The 23500-nt window shown below is 36.8% G+C and overlaps 4 protein-coding genes across 4 annotated transcripts in view; 1 reads left to right on the top strand and 3 right to left on the bottom strand.

The window, feature by feature from the left end:
* LOC134797107 (uncharacterized) overlaps positions 1-2442 on the bottom strand; it is an 87597-nt gene extending 85155 nt beyond the window's left edge. Inside the window, exon 1 of the mRNA XM_063769340.1 lies at positions 2074-2442. The gene's annotated coding sequence lies outside the window, so the exon portion shown is untranslated. The remainder of the gene's footprint in view (positions 1-2073) is intronic.
* A 2275-nt stretch (positions 2443-4717) lies between these two features.
* Positions 4718-6784, bottom strand: LOC134797121 (heme transporter hrg1-A-like). Its single transcript, XM_063769359.1, has 3 exons — positions 6533-6784; positions 5647-5820; positions 4718-5028 (listed from the first exon to the last, which is right to left on the bottom strand). Exons 1-3 carry the CDS (start codon positions 6654-6656, stop codon positions 4874-4876), a joined length of 453 nt encoding a protein of 150 aa, XP_063625429.1. The 5' UTR covers positions 6657-6784; the 3' UTR covers positions 4718-4873.
* Positions 6785-7389: 605 nt separating this feature from the next.
* Positions 7390-11124, top strand: LOC134797115 (uncharacterized). The gene is made up of 6 exons (XM_063769351.1): positions 7390-7623; positions 7851-8021; positions 8798-8978; positions 9540-9605; positions 10097-10337; positions 10953-11124. Exons 1-6 carry the CDS (start codon positions 7441-7443, stop codon positions 11002-11004), a joined length of 894 nt encoding a protein of 297 aa, XP_063625421.1. The 5' UTR covers positions 7390-7440; the 3' UTR covers positions 11005-11124.
* Positions 11125-13251: 2127 nt separating this feature from the next.
* Positions 13252-23497, bottom strand: LOC134797111 (zinc finger protein 112-like). The gene is made up of 5 exons (XM_063769345.1): positions 23292-23497; positions 22997-23182; positions 22041-22426; positions 21104-21621; positions 13252-14270 (listed from the first exon to the last, which is right to left on the bottom strand). Exons 2-5 carry the CDS (start codon positions 23105-23107, stop codon positions 14035-14037), a joined length of 1251 nt encoding a protein of 416 aa, XP_063625415.1. The 5' UTR covers positions 23108-23182; positions 23292-23497; the 3' UTR covers positions 13252-14034.
* Positions 23498-23500: the final 3 nt, after the last annotated feature.

Raw genomic sequence — 23500 nt, forward strand, 5'->3', positions numbered from 1 at the left:
GATCGAGGCTCTGTAACTTTGATTTGACAGCTGGGTCATCGCCTAAAAGTCTATGAGCCCGGCGCTCTATTGAGTCCAGGGCCGCCAGCTGATACTTGGCGGAACCGTCCCAAAGGTGGCAGCAGTATTCCATGCACGAGCGGACCTGTGCTTGGTATAGGGAGAGAAGCTGACTCGGCGTGAAGTACCGCCTCACCTTAAATTAAATACTGCTTTTGCTTGATATAACGATGACGAATACTTTTGAACTTAGTTTTAACGTATTTGCTGTGAGTTGTCCCGTGCCCCTACCGCAAATACCGCAACCACCATAATAGTACCCATCTATGAATATCAGTTTCATAGTATGTACCTGTCAAGTTACTATAGACAGCTTATTAATACTAGTTGAACCCTTAGCTCCGCCTGCGTGAGATTTGCCCCGTATCTGCCCACAACTAATCCGACGAAGGGTTACAGTTTTTAAATATTTTTCACAAAGAAAAGGGGTAGGTAAAGGCTCCTTTAGGAAATCTATAACATACATATATTGTAGCCTATCTATCACCCTTATCGCCATAAAAACGAATCAAGCGACAGCTCATACCTTTTTGGCTTTTCCGTAGTGAGGTAAAAGGAAGAGCTGGATATTTATGAACTCTTTTCATTTGCTGTCGAGTTGATTATTTATAGGTAGAGTCAGACCGAGAAAAGTCTGCAGCAATTTTGATAGCCCACGCAGTGCAAGTGTCATTATAAACGTCAAACTTCTATGAAATTATGACGTGTTAAATAAGTAAATAACACTTGCACTGAGTGCGCTATCAAAATCGCTACAGCCTTTTCTTGGTCTAACTCTATCAACATATGAGATCATCTAATTAGTTATAAAAACTATCTAGTATAGTATCCTTAGTTCTATCGTCCCTTCAGTCATAGCCACGTTTGTAATTGTTTTATTTCAGTGAAATTACCTAGTGCCCGTAAGTGGCGAAGTATACGAGAACCGGAAATTAAACCGAGTTATGGCAGTTATTTTCCTACTATACAATTGTTTCGATTCATTCTACTGGGTTATTGAAGAATTCTGTTTTTTACTAAATAATAGAGACACAATAATAAACGATGAAATACGACGAAAGTTACAGAACTTTCGCAGTATTTTTTTGTCAAATTGATTTAAAAGTGTAAACTTTCGATTACGTCCGCAAAAAACATGAAAGAGTCTTTGTAGATATTCATTTGTAAAATGGTAAGCAATAGCATTTCCTTTTTTTCATCACGAACGTGAGCTTGGAAATGGCAACTTATTTATATACCTATCACGTTTTAAAAATGATATTTTTTATATACCTATCAGCCTATCGCGTTATGGTTGTTATGAAATAGACTTTCGACTAATATTTACGACGACCTAAGATCTGAAATATAAAGGTACCTATGTAAAAAAATTTAAGGGATAAATATTAAATGAAATGAAAAGAGGTGAGGAGATTAAGGCAGGCAGTAGATATTTATGTTTTAAGTGGTCCAATAAAATAAATATTGATGACATTGAAAATCGAAATTTAGTTTATACAGTCCGGTACGGTCGGTTTTTGCCACCCTATAGGGACCTTGCACCCGGTTAGTAATAATGACATCTTAAAAAACCAAACTATGCCACCGTTTAAAAATATCAAAAACGTTAGGACGTTTCTTATACGTGGGAACTCCATGTAATTTAATTGCAAATGACACCATGCGAAGGTGATCTGATCTGATTACCACACCATGGCTTTGCGTGCTAATAAACGTTAGATAAAAATAGCCACCCTGGAATACAAGTTAGGAGCAATGCCTTCGCCGCGGAAAAAAGAAAATAAACTTTATGTACGCCGGCACTTACGCCGCATTCATTCATAATCTTATAACCATTAAATGTCCACCGGAAAACATTAAATTATTTTATGTTCATTAAAAATACTTTATAAACAACGAGCTATTAAAGACCGCCTAGAAACCTTTTATCATTAATTAAGCTTTTGGAATACTTAGTCTACGCGTTTTTCTACAACTTTAACACCTTACATTCTAGGAATCCAGTTTACTCACCGCGTTATAAGTTATTACAGAATCCCTTGGTTCCACATGAACGCACTTATGTTACTGGCTGAATACAACTTCATCTGTGGTCCTTTTAGTTTTTTTTAAGTCATAGACATTGTTTGCCGCGCTTCCGCCGCGTGCGTTCGGCGCGCGCGGTCATCTACGGACTGAATGTTTTCTTTCCCCTCCATCTTGGAGCCAAAGACGCTACCACCACTTGGCTGAAGTAACGGGAAGCAAGCTATGCCAGATAGACTTATGGGCTCTTTTGGCGCGAATTTATCTTGGGGATTAATTTGAAAATGGATCAGATTTATTTTCTAGACGTGCCTAGTTTGTAAGGATAGCAGGTTCAATAGTTTGTGGAATGAAAGCCATTTTTAGAAACAGTACATTTATTTTGTTTTAGCACACTTTTTAAATAGATATGATAAACATTCAAAATTAAGTGGCGTAGCTAGGCGTGGGCGAAGTGGGATGTCGCCCACGGCCTCGCGCCCCAAGGGGGGCCTCGAGCGAGGCCCATTCGGGCACAGTAAAAGAAAAGGGCCTCGCAGATGTGATTTCGCCCACGGCTAGATTAGTTCACGCTACGCCACTGTCAAAATTGGATCGTTATTAATCTTCAATAAATTGTTTACCACCTATCTAGGTATCTACTCCTATTTACAATTTAATATAAGTTTTGAAATAGAAAAAATATTATAGAAAAACATACATATTGACTTCTAACTCTAACCTAATCTACTTATTAATAATTGGAATCAAATTAAATTGATACATATTTTATTCCTGTTATAACATAACATAACGAATGTATTAGCAAAAGCAGTTTATTTAACAATATTTATTTAACGAGTAAACTAATACTTACATAACCGTGTTCTAAAGCACGCATTAAATTACCCTGTGGCCTTCTAACGTTTCTACACAATTATAAAGATTAGGTGTAAACTGCAATAATATTTATTATTTGTAAAAAATTAGAAAAAAATATGTAATACTAAAAATAAGAAGAGTCGTTTTCAGTCCAAACTTATGCTAATTTTCCAATAAAAAAGTTTGAAAAAATCCTAATACACATAAATATCACATAGGTACAATAAGTTAGGCATTGACATAGGTCTTGCAATTTCTAGAGAGCCGAGAGGCCAATGAAACGAATTATGACTAAAAAAAATTACACACGTAACTAGAAAAAGTATAGACAAAACTATATTTTTGATTCTAAATATTCTAATATGTATACGTAGAAGTGGCCTCTCTTTGCGTTGCAAGACCTAAAAGTAATGTAATGTTAGTTAGCTTCTTTAAAATAAAATCTGAACGCGCGAGCTGCCTACGTTGCCAATTAAATGTAAAGCAAATTTATCACATCTAAACCAATTTAATAACATGTTTTTTTTTAACATAAAGTCATTTTTAGATTCACATCTCATATCATTAAGTGATGAAAACCTAGGTAAATACTTATAAGACGAAGACGTCAAGGAGAAGGAAGACTTCCAGGTAACTTATTTAGAACTGTATAATATGTACATTATATTACAAAGCATGTTTATGTAGAAACAAATTATTAGAGTCAAAACAATTTTTTCATAATTTCTAACGGAGGGTTTTCGAATTTATGGTCACCAGTACAGTAATCAGACGGTCGTATCAGAACCACCTTCCCATGTGCCTCCTAATCGCGTATCACGATATACCTATACAATCGGCGAATAGTACAACGGATTCGTTTTATTAAATGAAAATATATTAAAGTTTCTGAAATATTTTCACCATAAGTACTATTACGGTCAACCATCACTAAGTATACATAGAACTTCAAGCCTTCCAAGATTTTTCGAAATAAAGTTAGTGTTCTTCACTGATCAGTATCAAATGTAGATACATACTCGTATGTTATGTAGGTGTACGTGGATCGCGAAAATCGAACGTAAATACTCAGTGCCTTGGCCCACCAACCCACTACCCACAGTGGGTAGACCAAATTGGCATTTTAGGTTTTTTAAATGATAATAAGATGAAAAGCGGACCTATTATTGACCAATACTTTTGTAGATGTTAACTTGATGTGACTTCACGATAAAGTCCTCGTGACTCGCAATATCGAACAATTCGAAATTACCAGTTACAAACCTCTAAAAATTTGTTTCTACCAACTAAATACAATAGGATACATAAGTACTTATTTAGGTGATAGATCAAGTCAACTTCTTATATAATTATTTGAAAGTTTTGAACAGTCAGAGTCACCCCAATTCGGTTGGACTCATCATATCAAATGTACCGTGGGTTGGTCTTCTATCCTTATAAATTCGATATCTAGTGCTCAATTACTGTATTTTGCATCCAAATCTTAAACTAAATAATATTATAGTCGTAAGAATCCAGTAACTACCAGAAGCGTACAGCTAAATTGAAACCATTTTACAGTCGCAAACTAATTAGTATTCTATTTTGAATAGCAGTAGAAATAGAACAGAACAACTTAACTTAATACTTTTTAGAAAGATCATTTAGGTACTTTATTTATTGTAGAAAGAAAATAAATTAACCGAAATAAGTCTTAGAATAGACTTGAATAGAGTATAGTCAAAGGAATGCTGTCAACTTTTTGGAATAATGTAACAAATTTTTTTCTGGTTATATAAATTGACTGAAAGTTTTCGCTTCACAAATATAAGAGTAAACATATGTCTAAAATATCTTCTCATGTTACTCTGACTATACTCACCTTAATATTCCTAAGATTATAAAGAAAAACACCAACTCCCTAAAAACAGTAAAAACACTCACATGCTTACGTCTCCTCAATATGAGCTTCCGAGAACAGCTGATGATCGTTGTACGTCCGCAAGTAGGACCTGGTGAAGTAGTACAGCATACCGCCCCATTTCATCATCATGAACGACCACACCATACGGATTACTATACTGGTGTCTATTGGCATTACATCTGGAACAAAGAAGACGTGTTAAGGCCGTAACACACTATCGCACCGCACCAAGGTCATTGTGCGACGCACCGATAAGTAAGAGCGAGAAAGAGATATCGCTTTCTCGCTCTTACTTATGAGTTCGTCGCACAATGACCTTGGTGCGGTGCGATAGTGTGTTACCACTATTAAAGTAGCTGAAGGGCAAATAAACAGCTTTTTTTTATTGTCTTTTGTCTTTAATGAGTAAACAAAGATAGTTATTTTTTGAAACTGAAGTAAGTATGTTGCTGGTGTCAACTTGATTATTAACTAGGGTCCAACCGAAACCAATTTTTTCCCGAAATTGAAACCGAAGATTTCGACAGTTTTTGTGCCGAAACGTGATTTTTATGCTGAAACGTCAATTTGACACTACCGAAAATACAGTTTCGGCATGGCCGTATAGTATGGTTCGGCAGTTTTCTGGCCGAAACCGAAACTAGTTGTTGGACACTATTAACCAGCTACAATTTAGCATTACGATTGTTACAATCTGTGTTGTATTGTTACAATAATATAATTTTAAATATTTATATGTCTATAGCAGGCATATAAATGTTTATGAAAATATTTGTAGAACATTTTTCTCAACTTACCAGCTCCATAATAGATCTCCAGAAAAATATAGAACAGCGTAAGGGCTATTCCAGCAATGAGGCCAAACATGCCAAAGTCTCCAATGTATTGGAGCGCTTTGCGGGAGAAGTTGACATGGAGAGAGTCCTTCAGGTAGTGACAATGCAGCATCAGGGTCAAGCCGGCATGGATACCTGGGTAAACAATAATATAACTACTTTATTTATTTTATTAAGTGAGAGTTTTACATATATAAAATACATCATAAACATAGTCATTTACAAAATGAATAAGAAAACAAGGAAATTCTGCCAGCATCTATGGTACCATGACATTATTAGATTTATTTTAATTTAGTATCTATTCTAGATTTAGTGAATCATTAATTTACTGTAACATACAGACATTGTCTACATATAAGGCAATATCAGCAGTAACATATGTTAATATGTATTTTTTAAGTTGCTTATAAATTAAAAACTGGAGTCAATGATGAAATGCATGTAATAAACATGTTTACTATTTTGTAACATTATCAATATCATATTGCAACGTATTATGATAAATGATGATTCATAATTTGTTTCTTAAATTTTAACTGTTCATACAATGGTATTTAAATGCATATTGCATTTAAAAAGTGCCTCAAGTTTAAGGAAATAACATAAATAATGTTAAACAGGACTGACTAGAGGCCTTTAAAGACTTGTTTCGTTCTTTTACTTTACTACCAGGAAAACATACACAAGGTAGCTTGAATTGTTTTGTTTTTAAAATAGCCTCCAATAACGATCGGCTGTTTCCTGTTTTTTTTTTAAACAATAACAATTTAGCTAGACTACGAATTAGTAAAGCAAACAGCTGACTTCTAGTAAAAGTATTACCTTGGAAAGCTTAACTACTCACCGGATAATAACGCCCACATTCCAGCCTCTATGTTAGCGTAAACAATGCAAAAACATATAAATGCTGACAATCCTAAAAATACACCGATTGCACTTAAAACTATGTGAATCTTTGTTCGCAGCATTTTCGTAGTTTTATAAGCGTTTCGACGGTTTGTGTTTGTGTCTGGCGTAGTCTGCCGATAAGATTAGTTATCCAGACAAAATAAACACAAACTAATGAACTCCAAATGAAAGTACGTATTTTGATGATTTTCGCTTCTGTCAATGTCATTTAGCTCAAGGCCAGTGTTGCTATCGCCGAAGAGCAAGCTAGAGACACTCTTTGCTAGTAAAGCCAGACATAATTCAGTCGGAATCAAAGAGAATTAAATCACTACGTTTTGGTGGTCGGAATAATAGAGTACAATAACAGTAAAAGCAATACAAGTACAGATTCCTGAATACAGACGGAACATGATTAACTTTTTGATAGTTCAGCAATGAAATTTCGTTGCCTTCTGCGGTAGAGCATAAGCAAAGAGTAAAATAAGAGTAGGCACGCACGAGCAACTTTGTCTCCGCAACGTTTTTTTGTCTCTGCCGCACTTTCGTACTACCCATAGACTTGACAGAGACAAAGTTGCTCGTGCGCGCCTACTCTAAGTATTGAGCAAAAGTACAAGTACTTAATATTTTGGCAACACTCACCAGTAATGTCAAATGTTGTAAAAGCAAAATCGTAACCAAAACAAATGAATTAAATTAAAAATAAATTTAATAATTATTACTCTGTTTTCTTTGAAGCTATTTTTTAAACTCGTTATAATGTACGAGATTAGCGTTATATTGTAGGTAGTAATTTCATCGGTATTGTGTTATTACTTAATATTTGTTGGTAATTTAATTTTATACCTATAACATTGTACGATGAGTCGAGTAAACCAGGCTCAAATGAAGAAATTACTCGATCTTCTGAGCGAAGATGGGGTTTTAGTCAACGGAAAGGTTTCGTACTCTAGCACCAATAAGCAGATTTTCTGGAAACAAATTGCTTTGCAGTTAAACTCTGTGGATGGAGGGGTTTACAAAAATACCTGGAAATGGTGTAAGGTATGTTTAGATTCTACAGGTTACATGAGTTACAGTTTATAGTCTTCCCAATCTATCTTATAATTGCAGTAGAAGTAGACTATGCACTCAAGCCTGTGGGTGGGATAATTTCTAACTATGAAGTTACTAACTCATCTAAATTTTTCTTGCACAAGGCAAACCATGTTAGAGCCCTCGAATACTTGTTTTTGACTGTGATATGGTATTTATATCCCCTTTTGTTTCAGATGTGGGCCGACTGGAAAAACAAAACAAAAAAGAAAGCAAATATCCTGCTGCGGAAGAAACACTATAACTACAGTCAGCAGGTTGCTCCGCTCAATAATCTAGAGTTAAGGCTACTGAAGATGATCAACTACCCTCTGGATGATAAGACAGATGTATCAGATCTGGAAATGGTAAGGACTTGCCTTTTTAGAGTAGCAGATCTTAACCTTTTTACCTTATTTAACTTGCATGATCTTGCAAGTTAAATTAGACCCCTTTCAGATTGATCTGAATCATATGTAGTTAGTCTTGAGTGGCATAGCAATATTATAGTATCAAATGAGATCCTTGAAAAAAAAACAACGGGTAAAACGGGTTGCACTCCGGAGTGCCGGCAGAAGTGAAAACTCAATGACATTGTAACGGTTTTTCGATCAGGTCACGTGTCCGTCTTACGAAGCGTCTTACGTCAAAATATTAATAACAGTGCATCTAGTGCAAGATGTCTGCAGCACTATGTATAATTGAGGTTAACGCCATCTAGCGTTATTTCGTCGCATTACTTGAAACCCCTAAGCATATCACTGTTAGTACTCGAGTTATATTAGTACCAGTTAGAGGGAAACTCACTAGATGGCATTTATTAAATCAATAAAGAAAAACTCAATGACATTGCAACAGTTTTTCGATCAGGTCACGTGTCCGTCTTACGTCTTACGAATCTTACGGTCACCTGACACCTGTTACGAGTTTAACATTTTTTCCCCATCACAAAAAGTGCACAGCGCCGCTAAAGAAGTTTTCACTTCAAAAACTTATTGTGATAAGGAACTTCTTAACAAAATTTCGTTATTAAACAAACAACATCATAAAGCAGGTTTTAATTTATTTTCAAAACTTACAGTTTCAAAACTTGATATCTAATTGCCCAAACCCAAGAGTGAAATAAATATTTGTCATGCTCCAGATCAACAAAGTAGAGCTACCAGAACCTACTCCAGAAGAAATAACGGATTTTTTGACCGAAGGCTATGAAGCTCCTTTGAGTCCTGATCGTAATATGTCCTCGGATGAAGAAGACAATACAGTTTTAGGCAAGTTTGCTAGGAACAAGGACACATTTTGTAATGTTGATAATATACTAGGAGGTAAGTCATATATGCATAGCTTGTTTGTTACCTGGGGCCTTACTATGATGTCCTTATTGCGATTCTGTTTAAGACCTAAACTAAATTGCTAAAGGACGGAGCTATATAAGTCGCATAATCCCTTAGCAATTCAGTTTAGGCCATAAACAGAATCGCAATAAGGACGTCATGGTAAGGCCCCTGAGCCCTAAACTATGGAAGAATTAATTTGTAATCTATAAAATATTCATAACCCATATGGGCCCAGTACTTTTTCTGTTTGAACCTCAAGATGATGGGGGAGGTTATTTTATTATCGGTTTGAAAATTAACTAAGTATTGGGGAATAAAGTATTACCACATTGATTTAATTTTAGTATGTTCTATGAGGCTTTGAAACTTTTGGTTTTGAAATAGTGAATTAAAAGAGTTTAAAATATATTGCTTAATAAAGATTGTATTTTAAAAATGTAAACAGTCTTGTTTTGTGTAGATGGTGACAGCAAATCAGAACTAGAGTTTAAAATATATTGCTTAATAAAGATTGTATTTTAAAAATGTAAACAGTCTTGTTTTGTGTAGATGGTGACAGCAAATCAGAACTTGATGGAGAGTCTTTAAAAGCTGAAAAGAAAGTAAAAATTAAAGGTATGTAAGTTGAATATGTCTAATAGATTATCAAATGGTGACTCTGCAAGTACTACAATATTTGTGCTTAGGTCTACCTGGTTTTCCTTAGTAAACTGCCTTATACACTCACAAATAAAACACGTCAGAAACTTACATTTTCAGCCCGTGGCTCAGTAACCTTGTAGGGGCCATAATACAAAATATTTCTAATGTTTTTTGTGTAGTATTTGAACCTTATTGCGTATTACATTGAGATGAATTTCGATTGTTTGAGAAAGCAATGGAACAAAAGAAACACTACATCCTTTGGTTTAACAGAATGTACAGTCAGCTACAGAGATAACTGCTCCCCCATGCATATACAGATTTGTTTGCAATAACCCCCTGCTGCTATCTCTGCACCTGACTGTATATTGTAATGAACATTGGGCCTTAGGAGGTTAAAGTTTTTCTATACATTAAACTTTTTTGTTGTGTTGTTTCACAAAGCAAACCACTAATATTTTCAGGAAAAAAATACAAAAAATTAAAAACATCCTTAGAAGAATTTAAACTAAAATCGACACTAGCTTTAGAGAAAGAAAAAGTTCAACAGAAGAGTGAAGAATTAAGACTGCGGGCATTAGAGCTAAAACTTAAAGGAGAAGAGTTGAGGTTGCGGGAAATTGAGATGAACAAAATAAACTATTTGACCAATATTGAAGAGGAGAAACTGAAATGCTTTAAGGATATTTCTGCTTCATTAAAAGAGTAAGTTATTAATAGTGATGTACCAACTATTGATTTGGCCGACTAGCCGACTAATCGGCGCTCGGATGGCCGATTAGTCGGCCAGATCATTAGTTTGGTTTAAGTTCGATTCACATGCACTAAACAACAATCGTTCGCGCTATTTATTATAGTAATGCTAAAAAATAAAATAAATAAATAAATAATTTCATACGACGACCGGACAATCGGACATATCACATAAGAAAGCGACCACACGGTCAATATTTTGAACAACAGTTTTCGTAAGCACCCTAAATAGGAATTTGGGTGAAATAGGTGAAAAGCTTATGAAAATATTTGCTGTTTATTTCTTTTTGTCCTGTTTTTCTGTCACTTATAAAGTGCCGGCTAATCGGCCATTTTTGCCGACTAATCGCCGACTACAAATGAGGCCGGATAGTCGGCGACTAGTCGGTACAACCCTACATCCCTAGTTATTAACCCTTTGCCCGTCACAATGACAGTTCAAAATGAACCTTAGAACATTTTAATAAAGTTTACTTTTGCATGTTATGTAAAATAAAGATTTTTAAGTATTTAAAATAACGCATAGGCTGTAGCCCAAGGTAATAATAATTTAATTTCTTTTTTCAGGTTGTTAGATCGCACAAGAAATGGAAATGTTAGGTTTCATAATGTCTTGTAACAACTACAGCACCGCCTATCTTAGAACTGACACAGTGTATATGTCGGCGGCCGATCGTAAGATCAGGCATATCGTGAAACGTGAAAATCTTTGACTCGTTCCCTGAGTCGACGGAGTCCCGCGCCCTATTTATGGGCAGTTTGCCCTTCGGGCATCTGAAGTAACCTAACTAACCTACCCTATCTATATATTGGTTTAATGTGACTATCGTCAAAACATTACACAGGAACATTACGATCTGCCTGATCTTACGATCGGCCGCCGACATATATACATCAATATATATTGTACCTATTTTTAGTCACTTTTAATGTATTTGTTTTAGAAAAAAAAGATTACTAATTTGGAAAAAAATCTGTATCCTCTTTTATTCACATCATATTACAATTAATATTAACACAATGAATTGCACATATATTAAACACTATAATAGAATTAACATAATTGTCCAAAAACAATAACAATTGATATTTTTAGACAAATCTTGTGCATTTGAAGGATTCATTTATTAATATTGCTTTTATAATTCCTTCTACTCTCTTTTACTAACAAATTAGAAAAAGTAACTTTTACAATTTTACAATGTAATATATGCATCCCTTCCGGCCGTACGCCGCTCCGGTGCGTGAGCGAGACAGCGCCATGCGTATATAGCGATGTCCCGCACACCGCAGCGGCGCGCTGATCCGCATCCAATGTTAATACCGCAATTAGAGTAATTGACCAATTAAGGGGTTTATAAGAACTAAAAATAAGTGCACCATAGGAATAAAGCGCTTCACACATTTTACTTAATTCAGAATCCTTAATCTTCAAGGTGTATAGGAGTCTGTGGAGGAGATCTGAGTGCACCAAAATAAACAATTTTTTTAGGACTTTGCCTTTTAGGACGACTGAATTAAGTAATTAAGGTGTCTGAAGCGTTTAACACATAGCAAATTTTATTACAATTACTTTCTTACAAAACTGTCTCCATACTTATTTATAAACAAGAAACCTTTTATTCTTAATTTAGCCATAAAGTAATAATAAGTTTCTCTAACGTTTTCTCATCTCTAACGTTTAATTTTTATACATTAATTACCTAATTAGTAATTAATAACAACCTTGAAAACTGAGCCTTGTTTGTGGACTGAATACTTGAACCAGCAAAAGTGACAAAGCGACATGTCGCGCGCGAGATTCAGAAGATGTAGACAACTAGCCACTAAAGTCTTGCTGTCACTTTATACTTGCCCCGCTGGTAACAGGTGCAGAAAGACGAAAATGTAAATGTAACCCCATGCCAATTATAGGTTTCGAGATAAAAAAAAAAGTTGACAATTTCCGGCAGGTACTGACGGTAAAAATGCTTAAGTATTTTCTTTTGTCGCGGATTTTATCAAATGACAATCATTTATCATTAGACACTGTAACTGTGCCTTAGGGTGGTACCTATTCCATCTGTCCAATATCTTGGTCCAATGTGCATTGCGTCTCACTCTCTCATTAAGAAAAATGTGAGATGCAAATACACATTGGACAAAGAAATTGGACTGGTGGAATACCACCCTTACTCTCGTTAAGTAGCTAAAAAAACCGGACAAGTGCGAGTCGGACTCGCCCACCGAGGGTTCCGTACTTTTTAGTATTTGTTGTTATAGCGGCAACAGAAATACAGCATCTGTGAAAATTTCAACTGCCTAGCCATCACGGTTCATGAGATATAGCCTGGTGACAGACGGACGGACAGCGAAGTCTTAGTAATAGGGTCCCGTTTTTACCCTTTGGGTACGGGACCCTAAAAAGGTATACCTACTTTGAGTTGCCTTTCGCTACAACGGCACCTAACATCTCATCTTCTAAACAGACGTACCCTGTAATAATTAGATAAGTATTTAAAAGCCGAAGATAACATTATCCGAATCCGTATGATTGGATAAGTATATCAAACTTTACCTTTACATCAAATCACTTTATCTATTTTGTAAAAAATACCTACAGATGTACAGTCAACTGTAAAAATATGGGTGTAGCCAACTTATTCTAAAATATGTCCCATAGTTCTTAATTCGCTGACATAAGAGCTATGGGACGTATTTTTGAGATGATTTGTGCACCCATATTTTTACAGTTGACTGTACAAGTTGCGGTAGGGTTCCAAGTTGGAAAAAAATTTGGAAATTTTCACAGGAATAGAAGGAAACTTTCATTTTGGAAATGGAAAATTTCGTTCCCCATATAAAAACATTAAAAGTTTCCGAAAAAATTTCATATTGAAAATTTTCGACGGCACATCAGTAGTAAAAAGACCTACTATACTAAACCAAAAGATAGAACCTAACAACACAATAGTACAATACAAATAACTAACAATACAATCTAAATCTATTAAAAGATTCATGTTTTAGATATAATATATTTAGCTTTTACAAAACTTACTTGCAAACAAGTTGACAAGAGAGCAAGTTGGTGTTTTTATTTTTTGTTTACACGGCAGACCACTTTCGTTGTAAGTAATTAAACAACAAAACTTATTTCATAATAGTATTATATGATCTGTGATAATAGAAACAAGTAGTATGAATAATAATGATTGATTATGACTCGCTGGAGTTGAATAGTGTAGCTGTAGGCTGTATCCTAGGTACATAGGCTTCCAAACATAGCAAACAATATTTTGACTATTGGTTCGCATTTTAAACAACTCTATAACAACCATATTTCTTAGAAAGAGAAATTTAGGTTAAAAGCCCTTTTTTAAATGGGGTCCTGGGGCCTAAGAAACTGATAATGACCCACATGCAAATTTAAATGGTTACACTGAAGACTAACAATTTTCGACTCCTTTACGGGTATATCTTGTTTGGGAATGATTTTCAACCTTAACACTAATAGCACAAAGTTGATACCTATTTAAAATATTCTGCCCAATAGCAAGATTATTGCAATATAGACTTTTATGACAAGGTAGACAAGGTAGAAAATCAGAAAAAAATAGCTTCACGTACCCTTCTTGAATGCCCCCCTTTCTCCATTACCTACAAATTATCATACCTTCAACCTCCTTATATAGTTAGGTCTAAGCTTGCTAAGCTCCTCGGGGTTCAACTCGGACACCTTATGAATGCGCAGATGACTCTTCATATTACAGCGCTGCGCGTAGCCGCGGCCGCATATGGGACACTTGAATGGGGTCTCTCCGGTATGTAAACGCATGTGTTCTTTTAGGTAGTCGTGGTGGGTGAAACTGGTGTTGCAGATGTCGCAGACCGCTGGACGCTCGCCTGTAAATGTTGAATTGACGTTATGGCCTAAATATTAGAATGAATAAACGCAGAGTACGAAATATGCAAGTCTTGTATAATGATTTCATTAACTTTTTGACCGCCACACCTATCGTATCTAGAGATGGGTAGTGAGTAAATACTCACGGGTAAATACCGAGTAAATACTCAGTATTTACTCAATATACCCGTATTTACTCGTTTATACCCAAATTGGTGGGTATAAACTATTTAGAGTGCTGAAAGGGCCGTATAAATTTGAAATATAGGTGTATTTTGTAAGCCGCTACTGGATTAAGAGCGCTCTTACAAGAAAAGTCGAAATAATGCAAAATTGATGATACTAGTCGACGAAATTCAGAACTTTGCGCTCATTATTAGAAACAATGAGTACTTGTTCCAGTAAAAGCGTCTTCTTATCTGAATTTTACTCTGCTAAACCTGGCTATTTTGTATTACTAATACCCTGTACTTTAGGCATATCAAACTATATTTTTCCTACATACCTTTGAGAAAGAGAAAATCAAAGTAAAACGAACTCGATTTTCTCTCCGAAACAAGTGTCAATTCCTACGAAAATCTACTTAATATCGAAGTCATTTTCATACTCAAGCAATCTGCAACGTTTGCTTATACTGTTGGTATACATTAGTGTTTATGAAATTCTACTATAATTTTTTGGCAATTTTTTGAAAACTACTCTATATTACCGATGACGCGCGCTGCGCGTACTCAGAGTCTGATGATGGAGCTGGAAGGTGGTCACCGGTACCAATCAACCATGCAACTAAACCACTTCGTGTTTAGGCTCGTTTTATTCGTTTCAACAAGATCTTTGACACAAGATAGTACTCAGGGTCTGATGATGGAGCCGGAAGGTGGTCACCGGTACCAATCAACCATGCAACTAAACCACTTCGTGTTTGGGCTCGTTTGATTCGGCTCAACAAGATCTTTGACTTAAGATAGTACTCAGGGTCTGATGATGGAGCCGGAAGGTGGTCACCGGTACCAATCAACCATGCAACTAAACCACTTCGTGTTTGGGCTCGTTTGATTCGTCTCAACAAGATCTTTGACACAAGATAGTACTCAGGGTCTGATGATGGAGCCGGCAGGTGGTCACCGGTACCAATCAACCATGCCACTAAACCACTTCGTGTTTAGGCTCGTTTTATTCGTTTCTATAAGATCTTTGACACAAGATAGTACTCAGGGTCTGATGTTGAAGCCGGAAGGTGGTCACCGGTACCAATCAACCATGCAACTAAACCACTTCGTGTTTAGGCTCGTTTGATTCGTCTCAACAAGACCTTGGACACAAGATAGTACTCAGGATCTGATGATGGAGCTGGAAGGTGGCCACGGGTACCAATCAACCATGCAACTAAACCACTTCGTGTTTAGGCTCGTTTGATTCGTCTCAACAAGATCTTTGACACAAGATAGTACTCAGGGTCTGATGATGGAGCCGGCAGGTGGTCACCGGTACCAATCAACCATGCCACTAAACCACTTCGTGTTTAGGCTCGTTTTATTCGTTTCTATAAGATCTTTGACACAAGATAGTACTCAGGGTCTGATGTTGGAGCCGGAAGGTGGTCACCGGTACCAATCAACCATGCAACTAAACCACTTCGTGTTTAGGCTCGTTTGATTCGTCTCAACAAGACCTTGGACACAAGATAGTACTCAGGATCTGATGATGGAGCTGGAAGGTGGCCACGGGTACCAGTCTACCATGTAACTGAACCACTTCGTGTTTGGGCTCGTTTGATTTGTCGCAACAAGATGTTTGACACAAGGTAGTACTGAGGGTCTGATGATGGATCCGGAAGGTGGTCACCGGTACCAATCAACCATGCAACTAAACCACTTCGTGTTTGGCTTCGTTCGATTCGTCGCAACAAGATCTTTGACACAAGTTAGTACTCAGGGTCTGATGATGGAGCTGGACTGTGGCCACGGGTACCAGTCTACCATGTAACTGAACTACTTCGTGTTTGGGCTCGTTTGATTCGTCGCAATAAGATGTTTGACACAAGATACTACTCAGGGTCTGATGATGGAGCTGATGATGATAGACAGGTACCCGTCGCCACCTTCGCGCTCCATCATCAGACCCTGAGTACTACCTTGTGTCAAAGATCTTGTTGAGATGAATAAAACGTGCCTAAACACGAAGTGGTTTAGTTGCATGGTTGATTGGTACCGGTGACCACCTTCCGGCTCCATCATCAGACCCTGAGTACTATCTTGTGTCAAAGATCTTGTTGAAACGAATAAAACGAGCCTAAACACGAAGTGGTTTAGTTGCATGGTTGATTGGTACCGGTGACCACCTTCCAGCTCCATCATCAGACTCTGAGTATCACCTAGTGTCAAAGATCTTGTTGAGACGAATCAAACGAGCCCAAACACGAAGTTGTTTAGTTACATGATAGACTGGTACCCGTGGCCACCTTCCAGCTCCATCATCAGACCCTGTGTATCTTCAGTGTCAAAGATCTTGTTGAGACGAATCAAACGAGCCTAATCATGTTACTACATGGTTGATTGGTATCCGTGACCACCTTAATCATCATCAGATCCTCAGTACCAGTTCGTTTTTAAACCCTCGTTGATACAAACTTTACAACCTATAGGTACCAAATGCAATGACGAAACATGTAAATAAGCGAGTAGGTACCTATAATTTCTTTCGAGTAATATACCTTCATAAGTACGAGTATGGGGCTATTCATAAATTACGTCGTTTCAAATGGGAGGAGTGGGGGGGGGGGGGGGGGGAGGGTCTGGACATCGGATGATGGTAACATGACGTAGGAGGAAACAGATTCATCCGAAGCTTGATTTTTGGATGATTTGAGGGGTGGGGAATGTCAAAAATCGTCAAAAATAGATGACGTAATTTATGAACAGCCCCTATGTACATTTGCACTGCATTTAGTATTTTCGTACTTACCAAATAACAGTTTTAGAACTTTAAAAGTTAAGTACAGTTAGTGTTGTTATGGTTGATTTCAATATGCTTCGCGAAGGATCAAGAATGTTTAATCCATCATTGTAGTGCGAGTGTGGTAGAAGGGATCGGCATACTGAGCTCGCACGGCCTGCCGCAGCGCGTAAAATACCTAAACTCGCTCAACGCCGAAATGTAATAAATAGGGTTCTCGTGGACAAGGCGAGGAAGAATCTATGCCCGAGAAGGAGAAGGAAAGTCGGCTTTTCCTATTCGCTCAGAAGCTGACCTAGCGCGTGTTTTTGGAGCCAGCTCCGTTTGAGGTCCGGGCGGCCGTGTGTAGTTTAGCTTTTATTAGTTTAATGTTTTCTTGTTTCGTATCTCCACTGTGGCACACCAATGCATGTTTAGTCATCTCAGATAATTATTGTTGGTATATGAATATGATACATAAGTCGTTTATAATTTGCAGCATATGTTATCGATGTCAGTCTGGTACTGTTATTATTAGGTCTGTCAGCGTGGTGTCAACTGTCGGGTGGTCTGGTACATACATCTGTTGTTATAGTAAATAAAACACTTAGAATTGGTTTGTACAATGCGGGTTCTCTTGGCACAAATCATGACAATTTCATAGCGGCTGCTACTCGACAAGATGTTGATGTGCTGGCGATTAACGAATCATGGTTAAGGGCGGGCGAAGAAGGGCGGGCACCGACACTTCCTGGATACAGCTTCCGGCATATTCCTAGGCCGCAGGGCGACCGGTCCCGTGGTGGGGGCGTAGGATTTTATATTAAGCGTCATCTCAGGGCTCGGACCTGGCCTCATCCAGTTGACCCGCTGCATAAGCTGGTGGAGCAGATGTGGATCACTTTTGCTCTCAACGGAAGGAAGCTAGCAATTGGTACGGCATACCGTCCACCTTGGATGGATCTCCAACTGTTTTTAGATGCTGTAAGTGATTCAATTAGTTCAATGCGTAGCTACGACAACTTAGTTTTACTAGGTGATTTTAATATAAATTTATTGAATGGCACCGACACAAAAACTACTCAATTTAATAATTTTATAACTTGCTTTGGTTTAACACAATTAGTGTCGCAGCCAACACATTTCACTGACACCAGCCAGACGCTGATCGATGTTGTCTGTACGGACATGCAGGCCAATACTACAGCAATTGATCATATGGGCTCCCTGTATGGTCATTGCCTTGTTGTCTGTAATTTCAATGTTAAGCGTGAGAAACACAAGCCTTACCGCGTTACCTATAGGCCTCTTAAAAACATCTGCGAAAAAGATCTAGATGTGGACTTGCAGAGCGTGAGGTGGGACTTGATAACAAACCTTGGAAATGTCAATGACATGGTAACAGCCTTTAATCAACAAGTTCTTAATCTATTTGATTTGCATGCTCCTCTTAAGACATCCTTGATTAAAGCTCAATCATACCCCTGGATTACGGACACCGTCAAATTGATGATGAGGTTGCGTGACAGTGCTGCGGCAGATTTTCACAAAAGCCAGAGCGAAGTCAAAAAGATATACTACAAAGACCTTAAGTCTATTGTAAATAAAGCTCTGTATTTTGAAAAGGTAGCATATTTCAAACATAGTATTAATAATAAAATTAATGAACCCAAAACTTTATGGAAAAATTTAAAAAATACAGTGTTGCCTAAAAAGAATAATGAATTACCTAATATATTTAATAATCCTGATACCTTGAACAAACACTTCCTAGATCTACCTGGAACTTCAAGTGTCACTATATCACCGCTGACCTATTTTGAATTTCATAAGTTCAATGACTCTGTTTTCCATTTAGATACTGTTAGTTCTTATCAAATAATTAAAGTAATTAAATGTTTAAAATCGAATGCTGAGGGTATTGACGGGATAAATCTAAACATGCTTACTATGACTTTTCCACACACAATTGATTTCATTACGAGCCTAATAAATACCTCCATTCTTACATCCACCTTTCCAGATATCTGGAAGTTAGCAGTTGTGACTCCCTTGCCTAAAGTATCGAACCCATCTGCACGCACTCAAAATTATAAGAAATGTATTTTTAAGAGGGGCACTCCATACAATGTAACTATATGTCACAAGAAAAAAATTCAGAAACCACCAACGTGTTGCACATCATTAAATGGGTCTTTAAAAATAACTGATATGTTTCTAAGAACATTTTTGGATAAATTGAATATTTTTGGAAAAACACCGTTTCGAAAGGCCACAATAATTTTTATTTTGTCTATAACGTTAGAACCAAAGTTCAGAAAAAATATGAAAACATATCGGGAGATTAGCCGTATAATAGAGTAAAAAAATACAATATTTTGAACTTCACCGGTTGGGCCATTTTTGAGTTTTCTTTAAAAAACCCTTAATAAAAGGACGTAAGTGCCGCGTAAACACGCACTTTTGCGCGACATGCAGATCTATCTAGAACATCGATAGAATTTAAATATCGTATTTTTAAAATAAATAACTTCTTATTTAAAACAAAATTATTAACTATGCATTATCACAATTTGCCTCTAACTAATAATTACCTTTTTTTTCCTAAATTAAGCGTCCTATATGCTTTTTATTTTATAGATATTGTTAATACACGTTAGGACTCTACAATAAAAGACAATTTTGTTCTTAGATCTCACTTTTTGAATATTTTATAAGCAATCGTTTTTACCCACCTAAATGAGTAAATACGGGTATTTATCGGGTGCTTTGAGTAAATACCGAGTAAATACTCAGTATTTACTCATCCCTACCCATCTCTAATCGTATCGTGTGCGGCGCGTCATCGTGAACCGTGACGGGATGCACGAATGATATTGAGCTATAACTGTAGCCGCGCGTGTCAGTTGACGTCAGCGGCGCTACCGCGAACTACATTCGACGTGTTGCCTCTCTGTCGCACTTGTAAATTCGTACGTAAGTGTGACAGGGAGACAACACGTCGAAAGTGGTTCGCGGTTAGACCCTCTGTGGCGGTCAAAGGGTTAACACATTCACTGCCAGCGACCCGCTAGGCGGGTTCTCTGTTCGTAGGCGCTTTTCGCTACATACGGGTTTCCCCATGCTATCGACTACGCTCGTAGCGCGTAGCCCGCGCTGGCACTGAATTGTTAATGAATACCGAAAATTTTGTACTTCATTGATAAAAGTTAATATTATGTTGGTCCTTAGCGGTTATATCATGTTTTACTAATAAATAAACTGTCATTTCTGTTTGAATCTTCCTTTCTAGACAGTAGCGTCGATTTTTGTAAAACTTGTTTAATTGTTCATAGTTATCATATAATATAATTCACAAAATAAGGTTAGGTAGGTGACCTTAATATAGGGTTACCAGATGACAGGAATTTTCCTGACCTGTCAGGAATTTTGGCCTTTTGTCAGGAATGGGAACGGAACACGAAAATGACAGGATTTTTTTGAATTGGTAGACTTTTTTTATAAAGTACCTTTATATTTACTTAAATTAATCCAAAAACATTGTAAAAAATAATAAATGAGATCCACTCAACTTATCAATAACTTTGTAATTATTAATCAACAAATCTTTAGTCAAGCATACATTACATAGATGTATTTAGAAATCGAAATCATGTCTAATATTCGCATTTGCAAAGATAACAATATAATAAGAAGTATTCTCTGCCTCTGTGATTAAAAATAATGTAGGTAAAACATCTTGTTTAATCGGACTACACCTCCCCCCCCCCCCCCCCCCCCCCTGTCTTCGTCAAAAATATGAATGTCAGGAAAAATATTCAGAAATCAGGAATTTTGTCAGGAAATTCTAAATTTGTATCTGGTAACCCTACCTTAATACGATACGTAAGTATATTACCTGTATGAACTGATCTCTCATGCACAAGCACAGACTTCGGACACTTGTAGGTCTTCCCACAGTGCTTGCACGCCCAAGTCCTCGGTGGTCCTGTCTTCTTCACATGCACCGATTTGTAGTGACTCGTCAGCTCCCCTTTAAAAGCAAATCCTGTACCACAGATTTGACAGATAAAGTCTTTCTTCTCAGTATGCTTTCTCTTAATATGCCTGTTAAGGTAATATGTGCTTACACATGTACGGTTACAAGTTGGACATTGTACAGGTATGTCTACATGTTTTTTCTGTTTATGATATGACAGTTTGTCGGATGTTGGAAATGTGTCACCACAAATATCACACAGTTTTGGTGGTTTTGGTTCGTCAGGCTTCGCAGGATCTGAATCCGTATCATTTTGTTTACTTTTATTTTTTCTCCTTTCTTCAATCTCTTTCTGTCTTTTCATTAGCTTTAATTTTCTCTGTTTCAATGTCATTTGCTTGTATTCTTTCAATGATAGTCTTGTTTCTGATTTGCTGCTGTAATACAATTTGTTGATTAATGCAGATAAACAACAAATATTTAAATTTGCTTTTGATGGTTCTAATTTATAATGTGACATGCTTATAATACTTGAAAAGTTGAAAATCCTGAATACAAATACTAAAAAGATGGAATGTTTGCCACATTAAGCACTATAAAGTATTAGTATTATCGCAGAGATGATGGGAGGTGGAATAAGCGTGTCCTAGCATGGAGGCCTTGTTCAAAAAGACCAGATCACAGACCTCCAACTAGATTGGGATGATGTCAATATTGCAGGCCCACTCTGAACGAGAAAAGCAGCAAATCAGGCTGCTTGGAGGTGATTTGGAGAGGCATATGCCCAACCGTGGGTGCATACTCACTGAGGAAGAAAAGAAGATAATGTATGAAGCAATGACCAAATTAGATATACCTTTTTGTCTTCTTCTTTTTGGCATGCTCTTCTGTAAGATCCACACACTCATTTTCTGGATTAGAATCTTCTTCTTTCTTTATAACTCTTTTAATGGATAAATGTTTTAACTTGTCAATTTTCAACTTCAGAGGTTCTCCTAAAACATCAGTAGTATCTTGGGGTTCCGTTTTAACTGCACATACTTCTATTTCAATATCTGATTGGTCATTGTTAATGTCATCATAGGTATTGTTGTCCTCATAGGGCTCATGTTTTATTGGGATCAGCCCACTTTCTAGAACCTTGTGTGACTCCTTGTATTTTTTGATGAAAGCGCAGACAGACTCCAAGGTGCTGTAACATACTATGCATATATTGGGAGGATATCCTTCAAGGTCCTCTACCTGTAAGTTATTAAAAAAAGAAATATTATTGTTGAGTAATCCCAATGGCAAAAACAAAATCTTAATCTCTGATCCAACAAAACTGTATAGATTTAACCCCTAGAATGCCACGCCTGTCCTGCTCAGCACATCATAATGAACTTTGTCAGAATTCATGAAGGTTGATATTTGGCTGTAGCCGCGCATGTTAGCTGACATCTTTGGACATCAAACAGTTAATTAAACTTAATTGGTACCATGGTACTATAATTGGGATATTAAATGGAGAGGCGGTTATATATTATGTTATACATAAATGCCTATTAAATAAGCACCATTAGAAATAATAGAATTACAGGTCTCAGAAACATTTTACCATAAATGTTTTCTTCCAACAAGAATCTTATAAGAACATATTTTTCGCCAGGCAACCAACTTTTCTTTATCCCTTTAAACACCGCCTCGTACGCGTCATCGTGAACCTTCTCGCAATGCACGAAGGTTGATATTGAGCTGTAGCGGCGCGCGTCAGTAGACATATGAGGGTTAAATTGAGAAAGATCAAGAGAACTTGTAAGTAGTAATACTCGCCTTTTCCCTAACACATAAAGAGAGTTTAGTATATACACTGTTTTCATCTTTGCTATCAAATATTGATATGTTGGCTCCTTCTTTTAAACAAACACGGCAGAGATTCTCCATGTTAAAATATGGAATTCAATTTGACTCAATTCTGAATTTGTTTGTTGTTCATTATTTCCACTTCATTGTTGCTGTCTGAAACAAAATAATACGTTAGCTGATATGATCGGATAACGACAATAAATCTTTAATCGGTAATGATTTATTGCAGACAAATAAAATTACAGAAATAATTAAAGGCTACCTGCTTGACACTACGTGTTAATAATTCTTAAGCGTGAGCGTGTCCCTATTTTAACGCATTTTTCGATACAGTATAAATTATAATATGTAATTGAATTTGCTTATTCAGTCAAGTTGGCAGATGGTCGATTGTTGACGGCTGATGACTTCATTCCAAACAAAAAGCAGGATAATATTTTTATCTGCTTGGTTTGGCTGAGGTTTGGTTTT

The sequence above is a fragment of the Cydia splendana genome, chromosome 14 (genome assembly GCF_910591565.1).
Source record: "Cydia splendana chromosome 14, ilCydSple1.2, whole genome shotgun sequence".
In the NCBI taxonomy this organism is placed as follows: Eukaryota; Metazoa; Arthropoda; class Insecta; order Lepidoptera; family Tortricidae; genus Cydia; species Cydia splendana.

What these genes read in the sequence shown, in the direction of transcription:
- LOC134797111 (XM_063769345.1), bottom strand. Translation starts at nt 23,107, where the DNA reads ATGGAGAATCTCTGCCGTGTTTGTTTAAAAGAAGGAGCCAACATATCA. An exon ending in AAAAAGAAGAAGACAAAAAG is followed by an intron (nt 21,622 to 22,040) that starts GTATATCTAATT and finishes ATTGTATTACAG; the next exon opens with CAGCAAATCAGAAACAAGAC. An exon ending in TGAGAGATCAGTTCATACAG is followed by an intron (nt 14,271 to 21,103) that starts GTAATATACTTA and finishes CAACATTTACAG; the next exon opens with GCGAGCGTCCAGCGGTCTGC.
- LOC134797115 (XM_063769351.1), top strand. Translation starts at nt 7,441, where the DNA reads ATGAGTCGAGTAAACCAGGCTCAAATGAAGAAATTACTCGATCTTCTG. An exon ending in ATGTATCAGATCTGGAAATG is followed by an intron (nt 8,022 to 8,797) that starts GTAAGGACTTGC and finishes GTCATGCTCCAG; the next exon opens with ATCAACAAAGTAGAGCTACC. An exon ending in ATTTCTGCTTCATTAAAAGA is followed by an intron (nt 10,338 to 10,952) that starts GTAAGTTATTAA and finishes TTCTTTTTTCAG; the next exon opens with GTTGTTAGATCGCACAAGAA.
- LOC134797121 (XM_063769359.1), bottom strand. Translation starts at nt 6,656, where the DNA reads ATGCTGCGAACAAAGATTCACATAGTTTTAAGTGCAATCGGTGTATTT. An exon ending in AATGTGGGCGTTATTATCCG is followed by an intron (nt 5,821 to 6,532) that starts GTGAGTAGTTAA and finishes TTGTTTACCCAG; the next exon opens with GTATCCATGCCGGCTTGACC. An exon ending in GGAGATCTATTATGGAGCTG is followed by an intron (nt 5,029 to 5,646) that starts GTAAGTTGAGAA and finishes TCTTTGTTCCAG; the next exon opens with ATGTAATGCCAATAGACACC.